The 26,398-nt window shown below is 35.8% G+C and overlaps 1 protein-coding gene across 2 annotated transcripts in view; it reads right to left on the bottom strand.

Moving 5' to 3' along the window:
* Positions 1-26,398, bottom strand: part of LOC125228390 (BMP-binding endothelial regulator protein) — an 82,549-nt gene that overhangs the window by 28,020 nt on the left and 28,131 nt on the right. For both annotated transcript variants that reach the window (XM_048132939.1, XM_048132940.1), the window contains exons 2-3: positions 17,389-17,551; positions 8,648-8,748 (exon numbers count right to left, since the gene is read on the bottom strand). In XM_048132939.1, coding sequence (XP_047988896.1) covers positions 8,648-8,748; positions 17,389-17,470 — 183 coding nt within the window. In that variant the 5' untranslated portion in view covers positions 17,471-17,551. The remainder of the gene's footprint in view (positions 1-8,647; positions 8,749-17,388; positions 17,552-26,398) is intronic.

Below are 26,398 nucleotides of genomic sequence, written 5' to 3'. Positions count from 1 at the left end.
TGCAGGCGAAGTTAGGTATACCTACTGGGCGAAGATACGGCTTAGGCTTTTACGGTCCCTTAAAATGTCAAATTTAATTTATTACCAATAACTTACATTTTGTAATACCAATTAAAGACCCCATATCCTCCAGACGTACCTAGTAATAGTTTTTGTATAAGTAGCACTAAAACGTTCCATAATAATTACGCACCGTCCACCATAGTAATTATAAAGTAACAGAAATAAAATGAGAAAGAAATAACATTTGAATACTATTTCATCTACGAGTACGATACTAGTAGCAGGGTGAGGGCACTCGGCATTCCATGACGTTGTCTTAAACATGCAAGTTAAGATTCATTTTAAATGTTTATCTCTCAATTTACATACATAATGAAGTTTACGGAGCGGAGCTCAGACAGCTCGGGGACGATGCTTATTATACCTGCTTGACGAACGCATTTTCGCCATTTAAGACAAAAAGGGATGACTGCCTTTAAACCACTTTTTCATACCCTCGTCAGCTTTTTGCAAGTTATGAATTAAAAGCCTGGATATGCTAGAGTTACTACACCGAAAACTATTATCTTTTACTTAGAACGTGATACAGACGAAAATCTACCATATACATTAAATACCTACCTAATTAATTTGGTTTAAATTTCAATGGATGAAACTGTATACAGAATGGGCATGACGAGAATCCAAATGTAGTCCTTTATTCTCAGGATATTAACATTTTTGGAAATTAAAAAAAAGAAAAAAATAGCAGCATATGATTATAGCCATAATATTTTCCAAAGTATAAAAATATTTTCCAAAATATCAAAATCCGGGGACAAAAATAGAGGCTACGTATATAAGCAACATCCTCGATCCCCTATCATCTTAAGTACAGGCTGCATTTGTGCGATACTTACATTTAAAATACGCGATAAATACCCATTTAGCATACATTTTTTTCTCACACATGCATGGAAGTGTTATCTTTAATGCCGCATTTCGAGCACTTAAGTATTGATAAAAATTGCATTAGCATTTGATTTTTGTATACCAGTTTCTTGTGAAGGGCGCGAGAGAATTTGCTCACAGGTTGTACACTTATAGTTTTTGGTTTTATTTTGCGGTTTGGCGTACTTACTGGAAGAGAGGCCTATGCTCACTTGCTAAGTACTGTAAGTAGTGGGTGATAAAAGTCTGGTGTGATTATGAAGATAATCGTTTGATAGACAATGTTTACAGTAGTTATAATAGTTCTTGAGAAAAAAATCATTGTACCTACCCAAATAAATTGAGACAGAAATTATATAGTGAGGTGATATGGCTGAAATTCAATGACAATACTCATAATGTGTATAAAAATGAGCCTTCTTATGTCATAATTAACTTATCATTTTAAGTTTTTGAACCTTATCTCGCAATTATTTAAAATGTTGTAAATAAGAATTATTAAAAACTATTTTTTCTTCGCATACCTTACCTTTTAGGTACCTTTTAAGAAAAACACAATAAGGTGTAGTAAAATATATGTTTAGATTTATTTATGGCAACGATATCGCACTAATATTTTGCGGTTCCGATTATAGACCCTAATATTTCAAGCCTAAATGTCCGCGTTATCTCGGTAGTAAAATACATTATGTCCAAAACAAAAGCTAAGGTGTTTTCGATAATAACATTAAACATTTTGTATCAATTTGCATTCTTACCTTAAGAGCTTTGTTAGATTACTGAACAACCACACTATTATTTTTAATTTTTAACTAAACGGGAAAATATAGAAAATACTTTATAATTAATTCTAGACTATTTTAACGTGCGATCCCATAGTACTGATTATCTTAGTACTGTATTTGCCTTACCTATTTAAGTACATACACCGATTACTGATTACATACTTGTAATGTGCATAATCATTTGTTACACAACATCGATAATCATATAAATTATTTAATCAACGGACCTTTATAAATAAGTATGGCATTATAAGTAACTCGTCGTATCTTCACAGAGTTCGATCATAGTAGCACAAAGTAAAGATTTCTATTTTTACTTTGTGCTACTATATCTATGTTTATACACAATATGCACATGTTTTTACTTCCGTAAAAACGTACCTATAGTTTTATACATTAATATCACCTTATCAGAGATATAGTTAGACAGAGAACCGAACCCAATATCCTCAAATCTTAGTCTAGGATACTTGACTTCGCCTGGCTTTGTAAAAGCTGAAATTACTGCCTAATGCCTATATTTGTGACATTTGTGTGCAGGATCCCGAAAATATACGAAATTAATCTTAAACCAATTTGTAATTTTTGATGAACCTAGTTGGCAATTATAGTTTTTTATAAGCCAGGCGAACTTAGGCATATTCGGCTAGGGGACAAGATTTCACTACAGGTACCTACTACGTTTTAATTAGTTAGCTACTTAAAACTTTATTACGCCTTTACTACTAATTACATACGGCGCAACACAAAGCTCGGTATGTTTCTTACAGTTTTTAAATGGAGTGTTAATTGTATACGTTTAAAGGTAAATAAGTAGAGGTAATTGTATCTAGGCGAGTAAGCGATCCCGGCCGGCGACAGCGCAAGGCCGAGTGTGGGCTGGCTCCGTGAGCGCGGCGCCTCGCTTCTACCACGACACTACGTTTTTTGCACAACACGCGCGGCATATCGATTCTATACACTTCATCACAGACCCTCTAGCCAATAGTACCAATTGACGCTCCGTAGCGTATTTATCTTTATCGCTCTTCCATATTGGCGCAACATAGCCAGCGTGCGTCACGGAACGTCAACAATTGCACTCTTGTCTAAAGGGAAAGCAATTAACATCGTATTAAGACCGCTGCGACTTCATCAAGGGTAATAGCACAGACTTTTAAGGAAGCTATTCGTTAGCGCACATCCATCCATCATTATGAACGCAAGGGGCTGGCGCTTACATTTTTCGAAGAAAAAGTTAAACGTGTTCGAGAGGCGTGATAGACTTCTAGTTACAGGCAATTACATGCTAAATGTTTTTTTTTTTTTTGCGATGGGAGCACGTCGGTCATAATAAATCTTTCTGGTGGCTGAGTCCCTATCGTAGTAGAAATACCTAGAAATTTGTAAAAAGCGCATAAAGTACCTATTTCATACTTTATAGCACCGATGATTACTTACTTAATCAACAAACCTTATTTACTAATAATACGAGTATATAGGTTCAAGCGCTGGTGGCCTAGCGGTAAGAGCGTCCGACTTTCGATCCGGAGGTCGCGGGTTCGAAGTACCAATGAGAACTTATGTGCGAAATGTGATTTGATATTGCCAGTCGCTTTTCGGTAGAAAACATGAGGAAACCGGACTAATCCCAATACCTAGTTACCCTCCGGGTTGGAAGGTCAGAAGTCGCTTTCAAAATAGTGCCTACGCCAAATCTTGGGATTAGTTGTCAAAGCGGACCCCAGGCTCCAATGAGCCGTGGCAAATGCCGGGATAACGCAAGGAGGATGATGATGATGAGCCGATTTGATTATAGATCCCTACCTACTCATAGAATTTTCAAAATTTACGTATCTATTACTCCTAAATTTTTGCAAAATGAAATAAAATGTACTTCATCAGCTGCAGAAATAGGATAGGATATATTTTCTAACAGATTTTTGACGATACACCTAGTCAAAACATAAATACTCTTATAATATTACTAATAGGCAATCATAAGTAAACATCACATAAAACTAGGGAAAAGAATAATATACTTAATAATCCGTTTCCATTATTTTATTTCATGAGTAATTACGCGCTAACCGAAGACAATATTAAAGTAAACATCCTAATATACAAAGAATTTGCATTAGACTTGATTTTTTGCATCATAGCAAAACATAATAACAATGTTGATGATGTGTGGTGTGTAAAAAATACGCTTTGCTAGAAGAACCGGTGCGACCGCATACCGCGCTTGCGGCAAGGCCCAGCGCTCCGTGGCCGGCACCTGCGGACCCGCTCTCGACACTCACCCACTTTCACATTTGGACCCGGCATCCACATACGCTCCACACTTAAACCCTTCTGCACCTTACACATTACATTATAAGAACGACTTTCACGAAAAATCCCCTTGCACAGCGCGTGGCAACCATCAACAATTAGTTATGACCGGACTGCCAACGTCAATAAAGACATTGGTGCAGCCACATTTTAAATATACAGTTTGGGGATTTAATTAACCATGGACCTAATTGAAACTTTAAATACAGAAGCTTGAAAGCCGAATAAGCTGAAGCTTTCTTATTCGTTTGTGCAAGTACGAAGCTGGTACAAATGCATTTGTAACATTTAAATTGCGAGATAGCAGCATCTCAAAATAGTACCTCATTAGTTATTGAGATATTCTAAAGTTTGTACCCACGCCGGCTTGGCGGTTTGCGAATGCAGTTCGATCATTACAGGGACTTGACTGAGCAATTTACTTGTAACTATAAAGTACAATTTACGAGATATTAATAGACGGCAGGGCCTCGATAAAAATAGTTGGACACGGAACATTACTTAATTATTGGCCAGCCCCGTCCGCTTCTAACGCTGGAATTGCCGGGTTACTGGATTCAATTAAATTGTCATGAAGGTTCCGTGAACTATTATTACGGTAGCGGCATTTTACTGTTAAATTATGAACTCGCTTTTTGTTGCATAAAATAAATTTGGACATAATAGCTGTCGTGGTCGCTAGAATTTGTATGTATTTGCAAGAGTTTGAGTTGAATTATTCTGCTATGCAATTTGCCAACTGCTTTTAAAATCAAATAATTCATTGAGATTGAGATATATACATACTTATTTCTATCAGTACAATCAAGTCTTACTAACGAATTCTTTTTAAGAAGTAAGTAAACACACATGGCTACTTTTGTGGAAAACGAGGCGTCAACTTTAGAGAATTTAACACAGCGCTACGTAAAACTGCGCCTCGATAAATAACACGGCTCATTAAAGTAAGCGGTGCGCGGGAGCCGCGAGATGGTATCAACCGGCTACTAGCCGTATATAAAAAGGCTAATGGCACCCCCGGGTCAACTTGACCCCGACGCAGCGCGCTAGCGCACCGATCTCACGCAAATTAACTATCTGTATACATAACTCGCGTATATATATGCGTGGTTGCATCTTCTAAACTGCAGAAGAAATATTTCCTCCTCTAATAATACCTACTTAGGTACTTTTTAGTTTCCTTACAGAGCATAATATACATATTTTTAATAGCTCGTGGAACAATATTGTTCACTAATGGGTGAAGGCTCCATTTGATTTTCACGAATCCCGTTGCTGTGCTGTTACTGGACTGTCACTTATATTCATCGTCCCATCTTCGCTTATTAGTCACAGCAGGCAGATGCGTATGAATTAAAGAACCTACTTCTTGATCTCCAGTAGCATTTAGCTTTAAACTTATGAGCTTACTCTATTGCATTTGTCTAATATGCATTTTGATAAATCATAAAAATTCTACGGGACGACCCACCGTCGTTATGTGGCACGCGACAAAAAAGCCCATTAACCAAATGTATATTTTAATACAGAATAAGCGATAAATCTCGCGATGGGCTTTCGAATTCCTCGCAAGTCATCCGGCGAGGTGAGATCGGCTGGGAAATACCGCTCACATGTAGGTACTTACGTACAACCTTGCTCATACATACTTATGTCGTGTCGCTGACAACTATGCAGTGATAACGAATTAATACGTGACAGTGTCATTTGCGAATGAAATAAATCACAGCGATTTATAGAAGTATCGGTTTTTATCAAGAGATCATCCCATGGTTAATAGAGGATATTGTATATTACATTACTAATAGGCTAATTATAACTACTTATGTTTTGGAAACATAGATTTGGCAATTGCTCCAAAATGAAATAATTCTACTACTTAAGTGAGTGTCCGATGTCGATAGATCCGTTATTAATATTAAAACAAGTACTGAACAGAAAGTAGTAAAAAATATAACGGTACATATCTATAAGAATAATATTATCTATTTATAAGAATCATGTTAGAATCGCAAAATGGAATGCTCCGGGCAGCTGCGTCGGATTGCCAGTGTATGCGGTTCATTGCGGTTCCGCATTGCAAGTTTTTGCGCGGCGCGGGCGCAGCACTGCGCGGCTCGGCACGCGCCGGCCTGGCCCGCCAAGACGGCACCTCGCCGGTTCACTGACTAGCTCCCGACAATGCTATAAGGACTTATAACCCTTCATATTCATATACATGTGTGATACGCTTACTCTGGTGTCTATATTAATAGGGTCCATTTCATTGAAAGAACATTTACCTTATTATTGATTTTTAAACGCGTACACGTAAGTTCTTTGACCCTGTGCACTACTGTCAAACCACGTATCGTCGCCTATGATACCTAACTTCGCCTGGTTTTGTAAAAGGTGAAATTACCACTTAGTCCTTAAAACCGATCCCGCAAAATATACTAAATTAAACAAAATCTTATTAGTTGCTTTTTGCCGAACCAGCACTAAGAAGAACTAAAGTATAAGTTTAGCTTTCAGAAACCTATCACAAAAGTCTGTAAGAATCCTTCAAATTTTTAAACAAAGCCTTTACACAACAACAACTGAACTGACAAGAGTGATAAGGTATCCGAAATATTTGTATACCGTTATTTGAAACGCTCAAATTGGGTTGCGCAAAATTTTCACAGAATTTTCCAGAAGTGGATAGGTGGTAATCAACTGTTTATTGTCTGGGTGTGAAGTCGCACGTATTGTTTAGACACATTGTCCTAACACGACGCGTGATCAATTTATTAGGCGACAGAGCGTCTGCCAACACACTCGTAATGACCAGAAGGAAGAATATGCCTCTTCTTTTCCTGTAGTAGCAAATTAGTTTACTGATTTTTATTTGAATGACACCAAATTAGGCCATAACTTTACCTAGAACCATGGCTTTTTCTATTAAACTTTTTAGTACCTACATTTTATTTTTTTAACCTCAATTTTTGCCCCTACGGTCTACCTATTATAAGTGAAGCTTAGGACTTGCGCACTGTTAGTTACCTACTTTTGTCATTTATGCAGCATTTACATTACCTACTGGACTCTAACTCCATCAAGTATCTGTCCTTTAAAATCGTCCTAGTTTCTATATGTTTCATGTAAATAAATGATTTCACATAAAGTCATTTAAGACTTTTTGTGACTGTGCACACTGCAGTTTATGTTTTTCGAGATGCCTTTGACAACTTTTTCTTATTTTTCGATATTATGAATTATGTTGTGTTTATACCGTGACGCCATTTATCTCACTTCATTGCTAATTGGAAGTAGCATGGCAATAAGATAATTATGTCAATGTATAAGGAAATAATTATATAGGGTTGATGATTTATTTACTGTAGATAGGTACCGATACACAGGAAATATCAGGTAAATCTGAAAGTAAATACCTATATTATAACATTTATAACGGCTGTATTTTAACGAGATCAGTGAAGGCAACTACCAGATCCCGACTTCGAAATGAATGAGGATTGCTGTTTAAAGATTTTGGGAAAACCATACACAAACATCATTAAAATGATGTCACACACAGTGACATTGTAAACAGATCGGAAAGATTTATCACTATTTTTAATACCTATTTAATGTGACATAATTCCATGGCAGGACCAAAGGTTAAATTTGACTACGCGTCATCGCTATACTAGCCCCGATGCATATGTTTTCGTCTAGTCAGACCATTTTTTGAGGTTCTCCTGTTTGTACAAAAATTATGTCTTAGTTTAAAAATCATTAATGTTTAATGCTAATACTAATCTAGTTTATTTTTATGGCAGTATTGTACAATAACTAAATCTATATACAAGAAATATCATTGATACTGAAAGGAAAAAATGACTATTTTTATTTTATCTTTTATGGATGGATATTAATTACACTGCATGCCAGATGTAAGGGGGCCCAAAGGAAGTAACTAAGTTCTGCTAATAAACTACAAACAAATCTTTAAAGCCTATGCATGCAGAACTGCTATAGGAGAGGAGAACGTGATTAAGACAACATTTTTGTCCTGAAACGTGGTGGTACATATACAGTAAACATAAAGAATGTACATCGGTTTTTCGTCTTCGTAGAGCGTTGTCTCTTTCTTGCTTATATGACGTGATGTTAATTGTCTCTTTCCAAACACTATAATTCACGATGACACGTACCTACATTTGCCAAATCTAACCTTTAATAATATGACATTACGAATCAGAGCAAACGTCTCCGTAAATGACTCGATCCATATGCCAGTTTCCGTACCCTGCAAATCTTGCAATGCACGGAAAGCAATTCCCACAGTTCTAATTTTGACAAATAGCCTTACGGCTCAGCCACGACATTGGTCTAAGCGCGACAGCGGTGAGCGGCGGCCATACATTGGAGTGAGACACAGCGATGGGACTTTCCTTTCGCACGTATGGCTGCCGCTCACTGCTGTCGCGCTTAGACCAATGTAGTGGCTGAGCCGTAAGGCTAGCTTGATTTGTCCAAACCGTATGCTTTCCGTGCATTATTGTGTATGGAAACTGGCATATGGATCGAGTCATTTAGTGACAATTGAATTTACCTACCTGCGTGTTTTAGTGACAATTGAATTTACCTACCTTGCAATGGCACCGAAAGCAGTTCCCCCAATTCTGGTCCAGCCTCTTGTCGTTGAGACGCACTGGCTCCCCTTCGTTGGAACACGTCTCGCGCCGGCCCTCTGTAACAACCATGATCCTTAAATTACTCGCACTTTATAACCACACAGTGCATGCACAACTGGCCATGAGATGCATGATTAAGACGATACAGGAGGGGTCAATTCTCCATACAAACGCTCTCGACTATTTCCTCACTGGTTTTTGAAATAGAGCAATGATTTTTTCAACACTGATTATTATTATTTTTAACCGACTTCAAAAAAGGAGGAGGTTCTCAATTCGACTGAATGTTTTTTTTTTTTTATTTTTTTTTATTTTTTTTTTTGTATGTATGTTACTCGATATCTCCGAGAATCGTGGACCGATTTTCAAAATTTTTTTTTTGATCGAACCAGTATAACCCCGAGATGGTCCCATTGGCACCAAGTCAGGGTCTGATGATGGGATCCTGGAGAAATCGAGGGAACTCTTCAAATGTTATAGGCACATGTAATGTTTTTAGTCTATTTTTCAAAGGTACACCAGTATTTACGTCTGATGGTAATAATTTTATGTGGCTGAGCTGATGATGGAAGGTCAACTCCTCAATGGTTAGGAGTTTAAGGATAATTCTTTCACTACTGTACATGTATTCGAACTGATACATATAATATCACTAGGAACCACTAAAAATCAACTGAGCTGATGATGGAAGGTCAACTCCTCAATGGTTAGGAGTTAAAGGATAATTCTTTCACTACTGTACATGTATTCGGACTGATACATATAATATCACTAGGAACCACTAAAAATCAACAAATAAATAAACTTTTTAACAAAAAATAAAACCGCCTTCAAAAATAAGCGCGTTACAAAACACGGAGAAACTAAAAAGCCAAAAATAATAAACCTTTCAATTCAGATTTCTTATCGTATTGCAATAAGCTAAACATCCAAATTATAAACAAATCAATTATTTTTGGAGTCGGTACCAGCCTGTGTATGGTTGGGTGGGGCAAACAGGCAATAGCAAGGCGACGAACAGGTCTGGTACCGACTACAAAAATAATTGATTTGTTTATAATTTGGATGTTTAGCTTATTGCAATACGATAAGAAATCTGAATTGAAAGGTTTATTATTTTTGGCTTTTTAGTTTCTCCGTGTTTTGTAACGCGCTTATTTTTTATCTGTGTTTTGTATATTCTTATTTTTAAAGACGCTAGAGCCCATCAATAATTTCCAAAAACGGCCTTATCGATTATGGCGCTAAAAAAGGAGTGATATTCAAAATTGGTAACAATTAGCCAAAAAAACTAAACGGTCCGACACAGATTATTTCATTGTTATTCAGATTCTCCAATCTCATTACGATTGTTTAAGTTTTGAAGGAGGAAACAGTTGAGAGCGGAACCTCGATTTTAAAGATTTTTTCGCAATATCTTTTAACTGAGTTGTTCTGAATGGACAATTTTTTTTCGATAAATCTAGTTAATAACACTAGTATTTTTAACTAAAATTCCCCTCCTCCTTTCCATTTTAGCATTTTCGCTCCTGTAGCGTCTTAAGTTGATGTTATTAGTATACCAAAGGATATTTCTTGAGTTTTTTTAGCATAATGGTAAACAAAGAGTTGTAATATGGGAACAGCTAATGTATACATAAACTCAAAAACAAATTATAAATCAGCGGCATCACTTCGATGACACAATAACGTCTCTCGCTCTCCACCCGAGATCTCTTGTTACTATAAACGAATTTTTCAACCGAGATTGACTACTGATACATTTAATTAATAATTTGCCAGCGTGATTTTTAATAAAACCATTGAAAAAATCGTAAAAAGAAAATAAATACCTAAATGCAAAAAAAAACTGAAAATTTGAAGGCTCCTTTGAAATGCAAGCTATATCTGGTTGAAAGTTCTATCTGATTGAATCGACTGGTAACTAACATCAAATAAATGATGTTTCCAAACCGTTTAGCTAAGAGCATAATCAGTCACCGTGCAAGTTGTGCTGACAGGCGCAGGTCAGGGAGTGAGTTCCAGTGACCACGCGGAGGAGTGCGGTCGCGGCGTGGGAAGCAAATGTCCTATTATAGCAGGGCTGTAGCCAAGAATACAATAAGTTGACACGCTGTGGCGAATGTAGTTACGTAATTGGCTTTATCACGCCAATAAGAAGAGCGATAGAAATATACCTACGGAGCGTCAATGAATGCACTCTTGGCTGCAGGCTCGCAAGCGTTGCACCAGCCGCACTTGTCGATGCAAATACCGGACGGCTGCGGTTGCATTTGTGAAATGAATCGTTTGAAATATGTTCACTGTCGAAGCCTATTCACCACGCGCCAGTCATTTTCAAAGTATTAAATCGTGAAAGCTCAATAAGTAATTGATACGCCATTACTATAGAACTCCACTTTACATAATAGCTGTGCATAAACAAACTTAGATAAGTACTTTTATATAATATGCTACAACAGTTATCACTAAATGTGTTTTCTGAATCTTAACTCACCATTGGTGTTATAGGATTATGTAGATAAGTAAAATAAATAACATAATCCAATATCCAAAGTTTACATTTTAAATATTCGATTCGGATACACAACCGACCTTGAGGACAGTTTATTTTGACATTGACAAAACAAAACATGTTAGTTACCTTCAATGAAATAATAAGCTTTCTAACGAGTTACGTCCATAAAATTACAAGTATTCATTCCACGCCTAAGTATTTATTATGAAGGTACATAATACCACAAAAATATTTCAAGGCAGAATTTTAACTACAAATTGATCCCAAAGATATGTTTTTCTCGTATATATTACTTACTTACAGTTATGGAAAGAAAACGTCATGAACATCTACGCGCTGTTTTCAGAAGGCGCAAAAATGTTCTTAAGTTTATGGCCGTGGCATTCGTGTCATAAAATTATAAAACAGCAGCTCCTGGCAGGTTTTTATACAATCAAATGGTGTTAAGGAAGATATCATCGAATTGGTTTTCTTCGAATCGCTGTTCTCCGTGAGAATCGATTAAGTGTTTTATATAAGCATATATGCATTAAATTATATCTTTCCGTGTGACACAAATAAATGATATGTATAGAATAGAATTATTGTACGTAGTAATACGCCCACGCGAGTCGTGCGGCGCTAAGTAAAAGAAGTTGTATCGCCAATAGTATATTACCTCTGGCGGTAATATATAAACACTAGCTTTTGCCCGCGGCTTCGCTCGCGTTAGAAAGAGACAAAAAGTAGCCTATGCCACTCTCCATCCCTTCAACTATCTCCACTTTAAAAAATCTGGTCAATTCATCGCTCCGTTTTGCCGTGAAAGACGGACAAACAAACAGACACACACACTTTCCCATTTATACACGGAGTCAAAGCTAAACTAATCGTCGCTTACCTATTTTAATTTATCTGTCTCAGAAATATATTTGTATTACAAGAATCTGCTTATTATACATATTACTGAAAAATAAATGAAACATTTTGACTTGAAAATTTTATGTATCAATAGGAATGAAGTCTTGAAGATTCTTGAAAATTCGAATTGTCTAAACAATACGAGTATAAGGTATATCTCTATTCTAGTCTATCTAGAACAAAAAAAAATCGCAAGTATTATAAAGCAAATAATATATTGTGTGTATTCCGTGTGTGGTCCAAAACTAATAATGTGGACACAATCACATTCTTACGATATTTTTATATTATTGCCTCGCATTTTCCTTGGTAACATAATATAAATTACCGAAGTAATAGCTTGCTTTATTCTTTTTGATTTACTCTTAAGCAGATTTTCGTCATCAGCCTGTTCCATAAAATATGGCTAGCAACGGCTACCGATCAACACAATCACGTGGCACAATATAAACACAGGCTCTCGTGTATCGTAGAGATGACATCGGCGTTACGTCGTGGCATATCCGCATTCTTATTACGTAGCCGGCTCCGCCGAGGTTGTCCTACGTAAATATTTTGGTAATTAATGCACGCTTACGGATTAAGTGCCCACAAATTTTATAATTCTCACGAATATACTTGGCTAGTATGTGTGCTAGCCTGCCTGTGTCAATATTGCGTTAAGATGCTACCGTATTTTTTCTTGATAAATGCGAATACGTACTGTCTACTTTATCTGCGCTGTCATTTTGCGGGGACACATCGTATTAAGCAACATAGTATATACATATGTACAATTATTGACTAAATCCACTCTTATTTAATACCTAAATGTTTTTCAGAGACAACTCGTTGAAGGTACCTACTTATTATCAGTGTATTGTTTAACTTAGCATTTTTTTTTAAATACATCATACCTATTTTAATATAACACTTTCTTATAATATATGTAAATGTTACACAGGTACTATATTTAAATAATAACTGGAATACCGATACAAAATTGACATATATATTAAACTAGCTTATTCTTGGCTATAAACGAACAGTAATATTTTGCATACATTATACCTAGCTATATCTTCTTCGGAGCGTGGTCAGGTTTGTATTCCATAATATGCTTTTAATCCCATAGCAACTGGCTTTCAAGGCAAACGAATTTGAGAATAAATCAATATATTAACGAATCGAGTAATTCGTATTGTTGGAGATTATACGGACTATCAGTTGTGGCAATATGTTTGCTTTGTGTCTGGACGTTTTGACAAATGTATATGTAGAAATTATACGGCACGACCAATCTTAGAAGTAGTTTCTTAGGGCCTATTTACACGGTACTTGAACCCGCATACGATTTTAGTTACATTGCGAACTGTTAAAGTTACATTTCAGCACACCAATTGAATAGGTACTTACCTACTGCAATGTAATGAAACTCGTATTGCGAGTTTTCTCACCGTAAATGGGTCCCTAGTGCTCCTTTAATAGGTAGAGGAGATATTGAGTCACATCCAGAACTTCATTTTGTTTTTTTTTTAAATATAAACTTATCTGTTGTTTGCATTTGCTTGCTCAATACCCCTTCGTATTCATATCGAATTGGTATTATACTGGTATACATTTTCATTTCTTAATATGGCATATCGATTAAATTCGCGGCACGGCCGGCCTTTGCCGTTTGTGTTGAAAGAGTGCTATAGATAAGGCTTGACATTCATAGATAAACGAATTTTAATCGCACATCAATGTCAATACACAATAAAATTGACATTGAACTTGGTCGTTAATATAGCATTGTGAGGAACGATACGTGATTTGAAGTTACTATGTCTAATTTGATAACGCGAAGGTCATTTATAGTTTGACGACCAGTTTATTATAATAGGTATATCTATGGTTTTTAGGGTTCCGTAGTCAACTAGGAACCCTTATAGTTTCGCCATGTCTGTCTGTCCGTCCGTCCGTCCGTCCGTCCGTCCGTCCGTCCGTCCGTCCGTCCGTCCGTCCGTCCGTCCGTCCGTCCGTCCGTCCGTCCGTCCGTCCGTCCGTCCGTCCGTCCGTCCGCGGATAATCTCAGTAACCGTTAGCACTAGAAAGCTGAAATTTGGTAACAATATGTATATCAATCACGCCAACAAAGTGCAAAAATAAAAAGTGGAAAAAAATGTTTTATTTGGGTACCCCCCTACATGTAAAGTGGGGGCTGATATTTTTTTTCATTCCAACCCCAACGTGTGATATATTGTTAGATAGGTATTTAAAAATGAATAAGGGTTTCCAAAAATAGTTTTTTGATAATATTAATATTTTCGGAAATAATCGCTCCTAAAGGAAAAAAAATGCGTCCCCCCCCCTCTAACTTTTGAACCATATGTTTCAAAAATATGAAAAAAATCACAAAAGTAGAACTTTATAAAGACTTTCTAGGAAAATTGTTTTGAACTTGATAGGTTCAGTAGTTTTTGAGAAAAATACGGAAAACTACGGAACCCTACACTGAGCGTGGCCCGACACGCTCTTGGCCGGTTTTTTTTTTGCCAATGGAGTCGATAAACTTTGAACGTGTTAGTTTTTATACAAGATGATAGCAAAGAACCTTCTTATTGTTCAAAGTTGGCATCATCATCACTCAGTAATTGAGAAGCTTGTACCCACATTTATTATTATTGTCAACTTGATACAACAGATATTTTTTAATCCTTTTGAATCTCGTTGCGATGAAAACTTTTGGAGGCGTTAGTATAAAGTATAATAACATTCTTACAAGCTTAGGTCTCTTTAAAGCAAGAGTAAATAGGTATCTCATAGGTAAGCGTGCTCCACCGTAGACCGCATCATCACTTACCATCAGGTGTGATCGTGGTCAAACGTCTACCTATTCATACTAAAAAAACGATTTCCATCATCAGACTTCATTAAATTGTAAAGGACTCGATTTGCTTACTTAATATCCGTGTATCGGTTAGATTACACACTCTAGTTACTAGAAATTATGTAAATCTCGAAAATATACGGTCCTTACACGCCGTATGATTGCGGCGTTTTAATTTAAAAGCGCGCAAAATATCCATAAAATAGTTATAAGCTGCACGATTATTGGTCATTTTAGTAATGACGGCTTGATGAGGATAAGTTTAGAAAGTTGCTCCTGTAAATACCCTAGCCTTAGGGACAGAGTAAATACACTGCATAAGTGCATAATTCCTCAATTTCCGTTCTATGTGAAAACAAAAGTAACCTGCAATCAGGATCAATACTATCAATATAATGAGACTATGCCTCTGACTCTAAACTGACTCTAAACTTTATTACCGCATTATACAGCGCGTAAACGTAATAAGGGCGATAAATGAAACCAGGCGTATAATTCAATATTGTTATCATTAATTAAGAGGTGTTTTTGATTTACTCTTAATTTTCACCCAATAATGAATTTTTGAAAAAAATCTCAGCAGCAATGTACTGTAAACGTGATTGCGATGACAATCAATGACAACTGTCAACGAGCGTTTAACGGGAGTGTGTTTGCATTACGTTGCGGGCCGAATTAATTTGTATGGATAAAAAAAATATTTCAATTTTAAGTAAAAGTTATCTAATTACATTTTATACGTCATATACTCACCACCGTTAAGAGGTTCGCCCGTATTAGGTTTACACCCTGTATAAGATCTAACGTTTATGATTTTTTTTATTGTTAGATCATGTCAGGGCTCCATTCGAACGATGAATTTGAACTGTAACATAATACCTGACATATAACCCGAGGGTTAACCCACCATTTTATATGGAATTTGATAGATGACACCACTAACCCTGAGTTAAGTGGTTGGTGCAAGTGGGCCTTAGTATTTTATACACGCCATTTTGACAATGACATATCCGATCCATGACATCTCAGAGATTTACTCGTTTTAAAGTTCGAAATGGGTCAACAGACTACAATACAAGTAAAACAACGGCGACACGAAGGGCTCCTAAATCCTTGAATCATCGATCCCAAATCGTGATTCTGAAGTAAACGTGTGCATCTAATGGAACCGTTCACCGGCGCCAGCGCGGCTGTGATCTATGTGGGACCGCGGATTTCGCAACCGAAGAATTGTCGTCGGCCACCTTGTGCAACCGGTAACTGTCGAGAGCAACCCGTTTGTTGTGAGGTGCCTTGTGAAACCGATGAAAGTATGCACCTTAACAACGTTTATTTTTAATCAAGAGCTTTCTTACGGGACTGCGTTATGTTGATTGGTATGTACACATACAGTTTAGAACGGTCCCTATGTTTTTATCCATAATTATATTAAAAATAGTATACCTATATATTTGCAGAAAAAATACAAAAAAAATTGTAACAGAACGCTACAGACGCTACGCCGTAGCATTTTATAGACAATTAATTACCTATCTACGAATTACAACGGCAACAAAAGACACAACAATTAGACAGGTAATTTAAACTATTTAGTTGTAAGCAACTCAAAAAATCGTAAACGTACCTATTAGGGTTGTAAATAGAAAAAAAAACAAATGTTTTTTTTTTCAGAATAATGAAAAAAAACATGAAAAAAAACCGAGCACCATGGTTTTTTTTCTAAATATGGTTTTTTTTCAGATGAACAAATAATACGACAATAACGGTTTTTCGTGAGTTGTAACGTGTTTCGATAACAATAACGTACATTTTAATTCAATTAACATTCAGTATACAAACGTTTATTGGGGAATCCCCGATGCTGCGTGTAGCGTGAAGAGGCGGTGGTGTTGCCAACAGTAAATAGTGATAACTACCAACTACAGATTTCGTAAATGTTACTTTTATAAGAGCAGAAATTAAAATTATTTAACTAAATTCGTTTAATAGTTAACATTAAGTCTTAAAAACCGTATAAAAGTATTAACTACTTTGCAAATTTTCAGATTTCATACTTTAGAAAAAACATACTCCAGAAAAAAAACTGTTTTTTTTTTCACGGTTTTTTTTTCATGTTTTTTTTTTTCAAGCCAGAAAAAAAACCTTTTTTTTGCAACCCTAGTACCTATTATTCAGTAGTTTATTGTACGAGCGTACGCAACTCATTTGCAATACGAATATTAGAAGTCGTAAAATATGTACCATCCCTAATAATTGCTATGTAGCATCGGCAGCACAGAGAGGTCCGGGCACGGTCGGAGATACCGGCGCCGGCGCCCGCTGCGCGGCCCTTTTGCATCACATACTCCACGAGTGCCAACCCTGATCAATGCGAGCTGAACCAAGCCGAGTTTGCCCGATGAAAAGCGAAATAAATGTGGTACGTACTGAGCGCAGTGGAGGCGTGCACGGTGTCAGCGATGACGGCGAGCACGAGCACACAGAGAGCGGCAGCGCGCGGGCCGGGCATGGTCGGAGCTACCGGCGCCGGCGCCCGCTGCGCCGCCCCCCTCGCATCACACTCTCGCGCTACGCCACGAGTGCGCACCACCTGAAACAATGACCAATCTTACTTTAGGTACTTTTCCAATTCTGTTATACAAGGTGTAACAAAAATTGAGGAGATCCGTTTAAGGACACATCGGGTATCGTATTCTCATTAGGAAAAAGTAAAGGATTTATTTTATAAGACATAACATCAACAAGAACAACCCTCCATAAAAGTGACATTTTTTTTTTTACTTTTTCCAAATCAGACATGATGCAGAATATGCCATCTTTAAGAAACGTCAAAAATGAGATGATCTACATACACCATGGGTGCATCAGAGGGGTCAAGTTAGTGTCAAACGTGACATCTTGAATAACAATGACAAAATCACTACTTCAATGGTAAGTTCATTAACCAATATTTAATGGTTAGTTGTTAATATAGGTTAAGATTACTATGATAGATTGGAATGATATTAATTAATTAAAAGTGATTGGAGTTTTTTTTTAATGTGAATATTACTATCAAGTATCATTGTAATAATTTTAACATACCTATGATACTCCCTAATTAGGCACCTGAATGTACAAAAACAAATGCTCATGTAGGGACAAGATTTCAAATTAAAATCCTGATAATTATATTCCAACAAAAACTATTCAACATTGGCGCGTCGAATGTAACGCTGGGCAGTCAATGAACTCCAAATTATCTCAAATGAGTGATAAGTAATTTATTTATTGGGATTTTGAGCACCGACCTAGATATACATCGTGGTACATTGTATGTGATTGATACAGTAGGACTCGGTTGCTGCCTTCCCTTTTAGAAATGCTAATAGTACCTACAAACCAAAAAAAACAAGCTTAAAATTGTATTCGCAGCCCAAAGATAACGTTCAAATCCTTAAAGTGCTTAGGCAGACTCAACGTGCAATCAACGTGGAATAATATGAATAATATTTAAGCAAATCCACAAATCAAGTTCTATTATTTTTCCTTTTTTTGAACCTGTCTGCTTCATTTGTCCATGAATACAATTAGGTAGACAGTTTACTTTGCAAAGTGTACAAACACAAAATTCAGACGTTCGTGTCTAAGCAAACGAGGCAGTGCGAGATATTTGACAATTAAACACGAAATATCTTTAGTTACTGCAAACCAATGCAAACTATGTTTATATCCAATTGATAATTATTATTCAAACTTAATCGCAGATTTAATGACCCCTTGCAGTGCCGTTTTTGCGGTTGATAGCCAACGTCCTTAGCGCATTTTTTTACAACATTCTGCGAGTTCGATGACCTCGAGTACCTACTCTCGGACATATACCATTTTATTCATTAATAACAGAGTAGAGCAAAAAGTGATACATTTTAAGTGAGTTTACACGAAGACTCTCGCCGTATTGTTAATTACGCTAGTTCCGGTTCTATATCCTCATTGGTAATGCATTCAAAACATTATACAAAAAAATAATTGCCTCACATAATTTAATAGTTTTTGCTATTCGCGAAATGGAGACGCCTGCCATAAACGGAGCATTCACTCGCGCCTACTTGCACAAAACAAACCCATATCAATGGTAAATAAAGTACCTACGTGCAAAATAATTGAGGGTATTATCATCTTAATAATGTTTTAATTGAACTGTTGAGCATAATACTGCTTAATTATAGTATCTTCGTGCCGATTAATCCGCCCGAAGAGACACAAGATGCTTCTGCCATGTTAATATCGATAAGAGAATCCAGGATTATTGTCAAAGTAATATTTCGTCGCTGCGCGTGCAAAATTCGCTATGTGATTTTTAACGATTTTTCGTTTTCAATGCCATTTTAAACCTTATTCCTAAATACATATGCTCCAAAAACAGCGTCGAGCTCATTTCAGTATTACATGTTTTATCAAAAGTAGGCATGTGATGCCCATACATTGAATGTTCCTCCTATAATCGCTAACTGCAATAAATCACATAACTACATTATCTTCTTATAACATCAGTTTTGGAATTGCGCTTGCTATGTGAATTATGACACATAGCTATATTTTCGGAAATATTGTATAAAAAGATGTGTTAGTCACAGTACATTGACTGTCATCTCACCGGATTAAAACATTTGGAACTTTAGTTTTGACAATTTGACCCATATAGCTGATATTAGTTAAAATTGTGTCGCTTATATATCTTCAAACTGGAGTAAACCATTACGATATATGTATTATGTTGATTATCTTTCTGAGTTTAATATTTTTTATATAACCAACCTTAAAGTAGAATGGATGTATAGATATATACGTATCAGCGGAATTTTTTTACTGAGCATCAACCAAATGCGTGGCGACATAAACGACCATATTTTTTCTTAATTTCCCGAGTTTCGATTTTTTTTCTTAGATTTTATTTTCATTTATCATTATCATCATTTCAGCCATTAATCGCCCACTGCTGAGCATAGGCCTCCCTTCGTGTACGCCACTTATGGTCCTGGGCTAATCTCATCCAGAAGTGCCCTGCAGTTTTTCGAATGTCGTCCATCCAACGAGCCAACGGATGCAACTATCCTTTACGGAGTTATGTATGTCTTTCATTAAGATATACGAGTATGTTAAGGCACGGAGATTCCTAGGATCTAGCTCAAGACCAAAGAAGTGGATGGTAAGAGTACATAAAGCCCGTCTACACATTGATTAGTCATTACCGCGAGAATAAAACATTAGCTACTGGCGCCTGAGGAAGTTATGTGCCATTACTAATCGCTAGGTAATCAATATAATTACAGAGAAAACTATCCGTTTTTTACAATAACTAATCGTGGGTGGCCTGTGTATCATAACCTGAATCGAAGAATTTTCTTCTATAAAGGGTTAATAATTAACTGATTCTCTAACCCTAATAATTTACTCATCAACTCATTTCACTAGAACTTCACGTTTAAGCTACTTTTAATGGTATCAGATCATTATCAGAATAAGAACTAGGAATGAAGTTATAAAACAGTTAAGTGGGTATAAGAAAAAGCATTTATCGATATAAAGTGACCCGACAAATGGAAACATTAAACTGATACCTATTAGGTAGGTACGCAGAAAACCATAAAACGTTATTATGACATTATAGTTATTTTTACTTCGAGTAATTGAAGTACTTAATTGCTAGGAATGGTTGAGATCAACAATGTACCTACATGAGAAAATGTTCATAAACGTTAATAGATATAGGTACGTACATACAATCGGAAATGATAAAAATACATCAGTTTTAAGTACCTACCTTTAAATATACATGTTCACAATCCGATTATTATTCATGTTTTGTGATGTTCGGTATTATTATTTATGTATAAGGAAGGACTTATTTTTTGTGTTAATGTTGTCAAAGTACTTAACAATTTTTTTTCTGGCTTTATTAAAAACTTTTGGCAACTAAATATAATCTGACCCGACTCGACACACAATTTATCCGAAAAATACTTAATTGATATTTCATCAATCCAATTAAGACCACGTGGTGGACAACCGTTAACAAAGAAATACAACGGGCACAGCTGAACACACAGACAACCCAGGATAGGGTGTCCTGGCGCCTACGAACGAGGAGGGCCGACCCACGTAATGGGACCAGGCACAGAAGAAGAAGAAGATATTTCATCAATCACACCATAAGGTTATTTATTTTCCAAAATATACACTAAAACAATAATTTTCTTAAATAAAATATTATGAAATTGGATAGGCATAATCACGTCCTGTGAAAAAACACCGTAAGTTCCATTAAGACGCTACGGGATCAAAAATGCTAAAATGGAAAGGAGTCCCCCTTTCAATTTGGGAATTTCAGTTAAATATACTACATAGTGTTATTAACTAGATTTATCGAAAATAAATTGTCCATAAGAACAACTCAGTTAAAAGATATTGCGAAAAAATGTTTAAAATCGAGGTTCCGCTCTCGACTGTTTCCTCCTTCAAAACTTATTTAAATGGAACAAAAATTGAGAATTTGAATAACATAAAAATAATCTGTGTCGAACGGTTTAGATTTTTTTGGCTCATTGTTACCGATCACACCTTTTTTTGAGCCATATTGAAAAAGGCCGTTTTTAGATATTTTTGATTGACTCTAGCGTCTTTTAAAATAAAAATAGCAAAAAAATAAAAACGGTCCGACACAGGTAAAAATAATAATAATCTGTGTTGAAACCATCATTGCTCTATCTTCAAAAACCAGGGAGGAAATAGTCAAAAGCGTTTGTATGGAGAATTGACCTGTATCGTATCGTCTTAAAATAGTGTTGACAGCGCAGGTGTGTAATACTCAACTAATTAATGTCTGTTGTGTTTTAGTTCAACTAATTAAATCCTGATTTTCAATCGCTCGGTCATAAATCACTCGCGAAGTAGGTACCTGTCCCCGGCGCGTGGGCTACTAAACAACAAGTCTAACGAAATATTTACATAAACGAGATCACTTATAAGAGACGCAAAACAACCGCTTTGCATACCTACAGATTTGTAGTTTTGACAACATGGTATACCTACAGTGTGTTACCAGCAAGGGTTTTTTAAAGGCCGTAATCTAACATGGTTATTTAACTTAACCATGCCCTTAATTTATATAAATAAAAATGTTGACTTATTAAACTTTCTAACAAAAAAAATTACCAGCATACGCAGAGACCACACACAGACACTTGCCAAGTAAAGGCAATGCGAGCGGGTGCCCTCAATTTCGCCTATCATTAATTCGCATAATTTGAATTCGCATAACAGATTTCGCATTTATAACATAATTGGTCATAACATTGAATAAGCATAATATTAAAAATGCATAATTCTTATTTCGCATAACAATGAATCTGCATAATTGAAATTTGCATACTATTATTTCGTATAACTTTAATTATCCTAAAATGAATTGCCATACTTACTAACTGTATGGAGCAAGCGATTGGATCAATCAGGAGCTGATTTTCCAATTTCGAGCGCAATTATTATTACTGTCTCACTTATTAAGCATGAAAAAATAGGGGTAAGTACAGCGGGGCAAATCTCGAGTGGTGGGCAAATGTAACTGGTCAATTTCTTCCATATTTTACAATGTTTGCATTATTTAAAAAAACTGTTTATTTTTAAGAAACATACATGCATTTATGAACTTAACTGCTAATCTTAAATTAAAAAGATTATTTGAGTTAAGGAGTCTTTATTTTATTTATACATTAAGTACTTATTAAGTTTTTTCGTTTTTCATAAGTGTTTTTCAGAAAATAGAGTGTCTACCAGTTATGTAGTAGGCGTGTTCAGTGGATACATATGTAATAATGGAATAATGGAGAAATAGTGTAATAATGGAAAAAATGGATTAGTTACAATTGCCTTTTAGTCTAGATTTGCCCCGCTCTACCTTACTAAAGAAATTGAAAATGGATAGTATTAAAATAACATTATTTCATCGTTCAGATTTTCGCATATCGCACTTCCGATTCCAATATTGAACCGCGAGCGTAGCGAGTGGTTCAAAACGAGGAATCTTGAGCGTTGCGAGGGTTTCAAGGCACATTAACCTTCGTACGGCACGTTAAACATTGCCACCGAGTTTGAAACACAAACATTTTCACCACCCCAACACGAACAAAATACTGACTATAAGACATCAAAATAAATCAAATCCATCGATTTCTTCAATATTTATGATTCAAAATCATCATTTATACGTAAAATTCTATCAGCTAGCTTAAGACATCAAGTTAAAATTTGTATGAAATTACTTTGCACTCTTGTGGATAAAATGCAATTTTGCTATCTGTTTTCAAACAGAAAAGTAAGCCGTTGCCCGTTAGTGTGGTGAAAATATAATTTTCTTGTATGCCATTTAAACATTCTACGAAACAAAGTTATGCTTATTATACTTATACCAATTCATCGTTATAACAATTTACATTATGCGCATTAGCATTATACGAAATCTGTTATGCGAAATAATGATATGCGTATTAAACGTTATGCGTAATAAACGGTATGCCAATTCATATTAGGAGTATTCAGTTATGCGAATTAATATAGACCCAATGCGAGCTCATCATTGGTGAGTAATGACATTTATGAAATGGACGCAGTACATTGGATGTGCAGATTTCAGAAAGTTAATTTGGCAGTGAATTTAAATTTAAACTACGCTTTGCTTTTGATATATGAAAACAGTTGGTAATTGATCATATTATTATCGGTTTTAATAAATGCCCGCATAGTGGCGATGGTAACACACTGTATGAAAATAACAACTTATTTACTTGAATACATAAACCGGGTAACATATTTTTAAATATAAGCCTACATATATTTAGCCTTCATTTAGCACCTATTTCTTTATTAAATTTGATTAAAATATAATGTAAGTTCTTGAATATATCGATTCACATTTAGGTAGGTACGTGTTATATTATCAACCTATCATTTTATGTACCTATGAGGTTCTAGAAATGTTTGTCCTTTGCATCTATTTTACTAGCGGAACTTTAGTCGGGGAAAACCTATCAAAATATCAAAACACGCATAAACTATAAACAAATCAGCATGAATACCTAAGAAACTAAAAGACAACATTCCAATACTCATTATTTAAGTTCTTAAAATATACTCTTACTGTTGTGATATCTACATTAAAAACAGTAGATAGGTACAATTGAAGAACTTAGCATCGGTAGAAAATTATCATTTGACCACAGATGATAAGATAAGTAACCTCAAAACCAAAACAAATTTTAGGCGGAGGTAAAATTGTTTTGTATAATTTGTATATGACTACATTATACCATATATACTTAATTATGTAGTGTTAGAACTCTTTAGTTCTTTAGACATTATACTATCGTACTTATTAGTGGTGGAACTAACGCCGTGTCTTGCGTGGGCGACGGTCGCGCGATCATCGCGCGACCGTCGCCGTCGCGTCTCATACTTTCATATCGATAAGGTTTGATTTCGTATGCGTCGCATCGCCGTCGCGCGACCATCGAAAAGCTGTGTGTGTGTGTCCGAGCAATACTCGAAATATCATAAAATATACATACTAATTATAGATTCGTAAACAAATTTGGATGAATCACTTGTCACATGAAGAAACATACTCTTAGCAAACGTATAGTGCTATCTACAGTCATTTAAAAGTAGCTGTAATTCTAAAGAACTATTTAAGTAGGTAATTCGACTGCAAATGAAATAATTTTATAATTAATCTCTGAACTAGAAAAAAAATAAGTTACCTACTTGTAAAAAAATATTTTCATTTACGTACCTTGCAAATAAAATTACTCAAAGTCATATCCTTGCACATTGTACTAGTGGCGGCACTAAAATGACTTGAACAGTTTGAGTCATCAGTCATCACTGATTAAATATGTTCCGGAAACGTTGTGTGGGTCCCAGCAATCCTGGAAGGCTGCCTAAGCAAGTCCATTATGTGCGATTTATTCGCCTTACACGTTGAGTAAGCCATTGATGATGTTTTAGAGGAATTCCATACGACACTTTAGAACGGTACTGGTAGCTGAATACTGGCATGTTGAAATGCTAATTACCTACGTTTAGAACATAAACACAAAATAACCTATTTAAAGTCACACACAGGTCGAACGCGATTAATTAACATTATTTTTACCTTTTTTCCCAACGTTTCGGCCAGGCGTTGGGAAAAAGGTAAAAATAATGTTAATTAATCGCGTTCGACCTGTGTGTGACTTTAAATATGTGTACAAAGCGCGAGAACTTAAAGTGTTACAAAATAACCTGACCAGAAAATTAAAATTAAAAAAAAAACCCCAGAGATAGTGGACCGATTTTCACATGACTAAGAACACTCCCGACTAACTCAGCTTTCAAACAAAAAAAAATAATTCTAAATCGGTTCTTCCGTTCGCGAGCTACGATGCCACAGACAGACACACACACACACACAGACAGACAGACAGACAGACACACACGCCAAACTTATAACACCCCGTCGTTTTTGCGTCGGGGGTTAAAAAGATTAAAACGACCAGTCTGGCCTAGTCTCCTAAGCCAATGGTCCTGGGTTCGAATCCCGGTAAGGTTTATTTGTTTCATGAACAGACATTATTTGTTCCTGAATTCCTGAATCATGGGTGTTTTCTCGGTATGTATAAATGTACGTAAGTATATCGTCGCCTAGTACCTTGTAGGTATACAAGCTATGCTATCTTGTGACTTTAATACTGACTTCTAAAAAGCTGTGACGCGACGAAAAATTTCATCTAATTGATAAAATAAATGCAATACTTCTGCTTTGCCTATCAATACAAAAGTAAATAACTTCCTGTACGGTTATTTAAACTTATTTCTTTTTATTTCCTTGTGTCAATAAAATAATAAATAAATACAAAGCCGTCATGGAACTTTTATGGAATTTTAATGAAACATTCCTATGTGCATATCAAGCCCATGCAAGAAGTTAATTGTGTGCTGAGTTCGCATTTTCGCATTATTAATTATGAATTTACGGACACCTAATTACATATAATATTCGATAATTATAATTCTTAAATGAATGCGCTAAATAAAGGATGTTCTTAAGTTTGAACTTTTGTCCTATACCTATTACTTATTTGTTTACTTAGATGCATATAGTAATAGTTAGGTACTCAAACAGTACTATTTTTGCACAATTTCTCTCCATCAAAGTACCTAACAGGATATAAAGTACAGCGGGGCAAATTCCGACTGGGGGGCAATTGTAACAGTAATTGAGTTCCAAATGTATCCACTAAACACGCGTGCCAGTGGAAATATTGTAAAACATGGAAAAAATTATCAGTTGCAATGCCCCCTCCAGTCGAAATTGACCCGCTGTACCTTATAAAATAATGTCAGTATGGTAAGTTGATTCGTT

This window comes from Leguminivora glycinivorella, chromosome 7, assembly GCF_023078275.1.
Source record: "Leguminivora glycinivorella isolate SPB_JAAS2020 chromosome 7, LegGlyc_1.1, whole genome shotgun sequence".
Taxonomy (NCBI): Eukaryota; Metazoa; Arthropoda; class Insecta; order Lepidoptera; family Tortricidae; genus Leguminivora; species Leguminivora glycinivorella.
This window is presented reverse-complemented; position numbering and strand designations above follow the sequence as displayed.